At 51.0% G+C, this 7398-nt stretch overlaps 1 protein-coding gene across 1 annotated transcript; it reads left to right on the top strand.

Annotated features, from left to right (window-relative positions):
• The first annotated feature begins 873 nt into the window (after nucleotides 1–873).
• Nucleotides 874–6836, top strand: RHBDD2 (rhomboid domain containing 2). Its single transcript, XM_057415509.1, has 4 exons — nucleotides 874–1111; nucleotides 2135–2536; nucleotides 2904–3054; nucleotides 5124–6836. Exons 1-4 carry the CDS (start codon nucleotides 874–876, stop codon nucleotides 5530–5532), a joined length of 1200 nt encoding a protein of 399 aa, XP_057271492.1. The 3' UTR covers nucleotides 5533–6836.
• Nucleotides 6837–7398: the final 562 nt, after the last annotated feature.

The raw sequence follows: 7398 nt of genomic DNA, 5'->3' as shown, positions 1-7398 counted from the left end.
TTCCAGTGCCTCAGCACCCTTACAGTAAAGAACTTCTTCCTTATATCCAATCTAAACTTCCCCTATTTAAGTTTGAACCCATCACCCCTTGTCCTATCACTACAGTCCCTAATGAAGAGTCCCTCCCCATACCCTTGCAGCCCCCTTCAGACACTGGAAGCTGCTCTGAGGTCTCCATCAGCTTCTCTTCTCCAGGCTGAACAGCCCCCATGTTCTCAGCCTGGCTCCATACAGGAGCTGCTCCAGCATCTGAGCATCCTCGTGGCCTCCTCTGGACTTGCTCCAGCAGCTCCATGTCCTTATGCTGAGGCTCCTTCCCATGTGGATGACACCTCACTGTTCTCTCCTTAGACATGAGCCAGCGACTAGGGTCTCATCTGGAGGAGGAGCTGGGGGCTGCAGTGTCTCTGCCACGTAACTGCTCCGCTTGCTGCTGGGGCCTCCCATCGCCATTGGAGCAAAGCCTCTATTTCTCTCTTCTTTTCTCCTCCTCTCTTCTCTCCTCACTCAGGGGCTTCACCCCATCCGCCGCTTCCCTTGTTGCACACACCCTGTAGACAGACAGCAAAGCGGTTCCAGCAGGTTCATAACCACTGACATGGAGGACGCCTGTCTTTGAGCATCCTGCTCCTCTCCACCTCCACCCCGAAGGGAAACGCGCGGTCCAGCCCACCAGGGCTAACCGGACCCCGGGTAACCCTGCCGGGCCTTCCCGGCGCAGCAGGGCCTTAGCGGGAGGGCCGGCGGGCCGCGAGCCGCTGCTGCCCCCTCCCCAGGGGTTGTTTTTCCTTCCTGCAAAAGGGGAAATAAAAGAATTAGAAATAATTAAAAGTTAAAAGGAGGGAGAAAAAGAAACCCCTCCCGCCCGTCTCCATGGTAACAGCCCCGCGTTGCCACGGCAACGGCCCGTGCCTTCCGGCGGCGGCCGGAAACGGGGCGGTTTGCGGAAGCATGGCCCCGCCGTGGGCTCCGGCTCCGGCTCCGCTCCCGGCCGCCGCTGCCCTCACGCTGCTGCTGTCGCTCGGTGCCTCCGCGCCCGGGCTGCTGCGGGGAGCTCCCGCTGCCCGCTCCGCTGCCGCGCTGCGGCCCGCGGCCTTGCGCGCCGGGGAAGGTGAGCGGGGGCCCCTCCATGGTCCCACTGCCGATCCCCCATTGCAGGCCTTCCCTAGGCCCCCGCAGCGAGCCTTTGCTTCCCTTCTCTCCTGGCCTCCCTGAACAGAACCCCTCGGTCCGCCCTCTTCACCCCCTGTTTCTGGGCACTTCCTCGAGTCCCTCACCCAGCCTGCTGCTCCCTCCGTGGCTTCTCCATGACCCGCACCGTGCCCCTTGTTTCCCCCCCAGCCCCTTCCCCTCAGCAGCCGGCTCCTATATCAGACTGCTTCCCCCTCGGCCCTGCCTCTGTGACACTGTGCAGCGTGGGTACCCTGCTAAGAGCTGCAGGGGTTTGCTTTCCTCAGTTTGCTTCCTTGTGCTATTCCCAGAAGGATTTTTATCACTCTTTTAATCCCTATGTTCTTGCTTGCCCCCAGGGAGTGATCTCTTTTAGCAGTGCAGCGCTCTGAGATGGTGGGTGAATTCTGCCATCTCCTCCCACGTGTCCAAGGAGCGCAGTTGGGTTGCACCGGGTTGTATTCACAACTGCTGTTTTCCTGGCTGTGGGACTGAGGGAGAACTCTGGCTCCATCCTCACTGGGTGCCCAGAAGAACAGCTAACCTGAGGTTACTTCTGGTAACCTGCAGGCATTTTTTGGTGAGAAAGCCAGCCTCTTAGCAGTTTGAGTAGTGTTTATCCTTTGAGCAAAATCCCAGGTACAACACCAGTCGTTTTTATGTCTCCTGCCTTCTCTTTTAATGAGACTGAAATTTACTACAGATGCTGTTCCTTTTCTCCAGGCAACTTCCCAGGAAGCAGCAACAGTCAGTCCCTGTGTCTGTGATACCCAAGATAGCGCTTACTTTAACTGATGATTTATGTCTGATTTTAAAGCATTCAAGTTCTCTTCTGCACCGGGATAGAAATGAAAGCCATTAATCCTTGTAGGCTCGCGCTCCCTCTTGCTCAAGCGTGTTCATTGTAGTGGTTGCAAACAAATGCATTGCTGCCTCTGCCTTTCTAAAGTGCTGGTGTGCTCAGTCTACAGGTTGATTACCTACATCTTTGTCTATGAAGACCTGATATCCCTGACCTGCGGTGCCATTATCATCTGGTATTTTGCTGGCAGCTTTGAGAAGAACGTGGGCACTGTGAAGCACTGCTTCCTCACCGTCGCTTTTGCTGTCCTCTCTGCCCTCCTCTACCTCTTACTCGAGCCCGTTGTCTCGAGGCTGTCAGAGGTGGAAGACGCCGAAGGATTCATGCCAGTAGCTTTTGCTATGCTGGGTGTCTCCACCACCCGCTCACGGATGAAGAGGACTCTCTTTTTTGGGGTTAGAGTCCCGGTGGTGCTGGTGCCATGGTCTATGCTCTGCATTGCATGGTTTATCCCTCATTCTTCTCTCTTGAGTAACCTGTGTGGGCTCTTAGCTGGGGAAGCCTGTATCCTTTCCAAGTGAAGCCCTGAACCAGAGTGGGATCGCTGGCTCACGAGGGGGAGGACATCCTGCAGTTCTTACTGCCAGATGCACTGGCTTTATGCTGTTTCCTGGGCTCTTGCTTTGCATTAAACTGTCACTGGTTTTGTTGGTCCTCATCCCACCCAGTTCTGCATTTGTTTTTTACCTCATGCTTCCACTTCCCTGTGGCTTTGGTGCATGCAGAGAACACAGAGCAGAGAAGGCTCTGGGTAGAACTGGGAGGATTCTCCAAGGGAAAGTGATTCGTGGCCAGAGGGGGATTGCATGTGACTGTGTTAGGAATGAGTGGGCTTTGTCTGTGGTCCTCCTTAACATGCTGCTGACTTCAGATGGGCTTGGCTACTGTTTCTGCTTGGATTTTCCAGAGTCGGTGGGCTCTAGGCTGGACCGGGTGTTCCCTTTCAGCCTGCTGAAGAGGATACCAGGGCTGAAATATATCCCAGGGTCCTCAGCAGAGAGAAGAGCCTTGGAAAGCAGCAAGTAAGTACGGGAGTTACTGTGAAAGATCTTATGATAGAGGAGAAATTTGAAGCCTAAGTAGAAGCATCAAGTTGCCTTTAAGAGCTGTATGCTTGTTGTGCTCATATCTTAGGTGTTAGGAGGAACATACTGATGTTACGCTGCTGACATTACTGTGACAAATACATTATCCCGCATTAATTCAACCAGGTCTTTCAGTGAAAGCTAAACTGAAGTGATCTACCTCTCACCTGCTGCAAGGGCAGTGTGTGCACATGCAAAGGTGTTGCAGCTGGGCTGACATGAAAGCTAAATTGTGTAGTTCTGCCCCAAATTAAGATTTACAGTGGGAGCTGTATGGCTCCCTCAGGCATGATCTTTATCTTTCTTTGCCCCACCTCTCTTCCCAGGAATGCTGCGAGGTGAGTTGTGTCCAAACCTCTGCAAGAGCAGAGCATCATAAATTGAAGATGTCATGAAGTTCAGTGTAAACTTTTCAATGCATTATTTCAGCGTCAAAGCAAGATTGCATTAGCAAAAAGAAACCTTGGGGCCTGTGGCTGACGTTTAGGAATGGTTTTAAGTTGGGTGGATCACAAGCCGTGAGAACACCCTTGTATTCTAAAACAGGTTAGAAATGTAGGTCAATTTTTCCCTATTCTAAGATGTGATTTCAGCTGTCTATTAAAGGTTAAACTCTACATATTGTGTAAGCCATCAGCTCACTGTAAAGCTTTGTGATGGAAACATTCCCAAGTGTTTGCATCTGCCCTCAGCTGTGGGGAGACCATAAAAGAAACCCTTGCCTGCAGGAGGAGGGTACCCCAGATCCAGTGGGGCACTCAGACATGTGAGCGCTTGCAGGGGAGGCCAGGCAGATCCAGCAGCGTTTGTGGTTTCACTCTCTCCCTTCTGTGCAAGGGCTGTTTTTGGGAAGAGGGACTGTCTCACTGCTGTGCGGTGTCTGCATCAGTCTCATGCTTCTGCTGATGATTGTTGCACACAGCACCTCAGCCCTGTGTCTAAACCTGCTTGCCTCAGGTGAGATGACATAAATAGACTGTTCTGCCTCAAAGGTATTTACATAAACATTTACATTCAAGCAGGGTGTGGGAAGGTGTTTCTAGGATCTTTCCATTGTTGCAGCTGAATTTGCATGACTCTGTGTCTTAGACACAAGTTCTAGACGTGCATCTGGGGCTTACTTTGTATTAGTTTGATTCTTATTCCCAAGCAAAAGCTCTTGATGGCTTTTTGTTGGGTTTTTCTCTTTAAATTGTCCTAAGACTTCAGGTATCAACTTGGCACCAGGCAGGAGACACTTCCAGGAGGTCCAGGCTTTGGCATCACAATAAAAATAACCCCAAACCAAACCCACACCTCATATAAAATAGAATCCAAACCCCCAGCATGAGCCACTCTGTTATTCTTGCTGGGAATCTGGCAGTCATGTTCTTCATGAGTATTGTCTTGATTCAGTGGTGAGCGTGGGCTGAGCAGTACTCCTGAAGTCCCAGAGGCTTTGGCTTCCAGGCAGCTCTTGATACTTCCATCGGGATGAGTCATGCCTGCTGTTGGCAAAGGCTGTTTCTAGGCCTTGCTTCTGAATGATTAATGTTACTTGTAACTCTCTCTTCCTTCCCTTTTCACTCTATACCCTGGTCTCTTACTCGCACCAAAGGCCTTTATGGCTTCTTGATAAATAATAGTTGGCAGCTGTGGCTTCTCCTGATTAATAACTGAGCAGATGTGTTGTTCAGTGGAAGGGAGGGAGGATGCATATGCTAATTTTCAAGCACATTGAAGTTTGGCTTGAGTATTCCTTGCACAGAGACCAAGAATCAAGCTCCTTCAGTGGGTGTGGAATTGCTGTGGGTTGGAAGTGGGAACATCTGTCCTGGGAGGCCGGTAAACCTGTTTTTACTTGAGTGCTGCTTATAATTAGAGCTTCTCCTGTAATGAATCCCTCTGATGGATTGCAGTGACCTTTCTAAGCACTGGTCAGGAGGAAATCTGCCCTCAAGGCGATTCCATCACTAGGCAATGCCAGTTCTGAGCACACTGTAACCTTCTGTTTTCTTCCTTCCCAGGATTAACCCTTCACCAGGCACTTACCCAACCCAAAGCTACTACTGCGCTTCGCCTCCGGCTTTTCCTACTTTCCAGATGCAGCATCCCAGTGTTCACAGTCAGGGGTTTCAACACATCTGTGCTCCAGGCTATGGTGAGGGATCTCAGCACAGCCACACTGCAGGGCACAGCCTCATGTCTTCCTCCTACCAAGCCAGAGGTGCCTCTGGAGGGTGCTACATGCAGTCCCACACTGGAGCCTTGCCTGAACAGTGCTGCCAGTTCTCCCCATCATCGCACACGTGCCTGACTGACCCACAGACACTTGCAGGTCCGATGCCCCCGGCTGGTGTTCAGCAAGCACTGGGGTATCCAGCACCCACAAGGGCTCCTGTTCCAGCTGAACTTTCAGGGGTCCAGGTGTACTGATCCTCCAGAAAGCACCAGGACTCTTGTACCATGCAGGACCATTGTGCAGCAGTGCATTGCTGGCATCTTTGCTGTGTCTGGGGTAACTGTGGAGTGGGTTAGTAGGTCCAGCGTAGACCATTCCCCTGCCCCCTGGCCCAGGAGGCTTTATTATATTTCTTTAATAATTATTTTTTTAACTCTTTTGGATATTGCTGGGGGTGGGACTCATTTCTGTGTTTCTCATCCTTTTGGAGTCTTGTTTTCATTGCTGTATTTAGCAGCTGCCTTTTTCCATGCTTCCACTCGAGCTGTAGTGCATCAGCTCCCTGACTCAAGCTAGGAACCCAGTTGCCAAAACACTGGACTAATCTGGGGTTTAACTAGGCTGCAGTGTTACGACGTGCTCCATCTCTTAGCCTTAATCTCCTATCTTGTTTACAGGACCCTAAAGAGGTTTAAATCATGAAAGCCTTGGTTTATAACTCAATATTTGAGTGAAGGACAGATGTCTTTTCTACCAGTGGCTTCTCCACTAAGAGTGTGCCTTGAAGGGGGCTTGTTAAACCGGGGTGGTCAAGAGGGCATAATACAGAGCATCCCTTTCTGCCCCCCAAAACACAGCTCTGAAATGCTGAAGGTCCTTTTTAGCTGCAGTCTGTGCATGCATCAAAATGTTGCCTTCATTTTCTGACAGCCCTGTGCTAGCTCAGCCTGTGTGCCTCTTCAGTAAGGGATTTTTGGCATTTGTGAGGCAAATGTGTATAAATCCAAGGAGCTGGGAGGGACTGTAACAGTGGGTTAGAAGAATTGACTGGAATGTGGCAATGCCATTGGGGGTGTTCACACAGCTCAGCTTTAGATGTTTCACCCACCAATATTAGCACAATCTCTCTCTGTTTTCTTCAGAGCTGATGGAAAGGGATAGGGGAGGTTTCAGCAAGGGATTCAAAGCAGGATGCAGTGTTTGGTGCCTGTGGCAGTAACAAAGGATGTTGGTTGAATAGGTGGGACTTGAGCTTTATTTCCAGCTGTGTGGCTGCTTTACTGTGCCATGCCCAGGAGGAATCCGTGCTCTCTTATTTGGAAGTTAAAAGCATGGTTTTGATGTCAGGAAGGAAATGCTATAGATAACATTAGCATCTTGATACTCCACTCTTAGTGCCTTGGTTTTCCTCCTTGTGAGATCCTTGCCTGCAAACCTAAGAATTTTATCACTGTTCATTCCAGAAACCTGCTGGAAAGGTTGATGAGGACTAGTAGCAATTGCAAATGATGTATACCTCCAAACTGGAAGCTTGAAACACAGTCTGAAAGACAAACTACTACGTCTCTGAGATTGCTTTCAAGTGGGGATGTGTTGTGCGCCCCTCCGGGTGGGATGGGGACCGTGGGTCCCGCTGTGTTGGTCTGATGACTGCTGGGTGCCTGTGAGGCTGGTGACAAAGGACACACACTGGGAGTGAGCGGTACTGCACGTTGGAAAACGCTCCTGGGGCTGCAAACCGGTTGTTTTTCCTTTCTGACTCTTATCAGTTGATCTGATAAGAGATCACTCTCCCTGCAGAGCCAGCAAAGGGATGGCATCTTTCCAGCCAGTAGTGTCACAGCCTTACAGTGATCCAGGGAGCCCTGACCTGTGAGAATCACTATAGCATCACTGGTAGCAGTGAAAACAGCCCCAGGCTTGGCTGCTGTGGGGACCAGACAGAAAACCTTTACATCCCCCTGCAGTGGGAGTATGTGCAGGGAGCAGGCACCAGCCCCTGACCTTTCCGTGCTGGGACAAGGTGAGCCCAGGGGATGGGACACGGTGGGATGGGCACAAAGCCACAGGTTGGGGTTTTCCCTTTGTGAGTTCCTGGTGACCCTGGCAGATCACTTGGG

Source organism: Pezoporus wallicus, unplaced genomic scaffold (assembly GCF_028554395.1).
Source record: "Pezoporus wallicus isolate ANWC-B61680 ecotype Strahan unplaced genomic scaffold, APGP_CSIRO_Pwel_v1 contig_7856, whole genome shotgun sequence".
NCBI lineage: Eukaryota > Metazoa > Chordata > Aves > Psittaciformes > Psittacidae > Pezoporus > Pezoporus wallicus.
Note: the sequence above shows the minus strand (reverse complement) of the source record. Positions and strands in the feature narration are given on the sequence as shown.

Excerpts from the sequence above, each read along its gene's own strand:
- RHBDD2 (XM_057415509.1), top strand. The coding sequence starts at position 874 with ATGGTAACAGCCCCGCGTTGCCACGGCAACGGCCCGTGCCTTCCGGCG. Across the intron at positions 1,112-2,134 it reads GGCCTTGCGCGCCGGGGAAG|TCTACAGGTTGATTACCTAC; the intron begins GTGAGCGGGGGC and ends TGGTGTGCTCAG. Across the intron at positions 2,537-2,903 it reads GCTCTTAGCTGGGGAAGCCT|ATGGGCTTGGCTACTGTTTC; the intron begins GTATCCTTTCCA and ends TGCTGACTTCAG.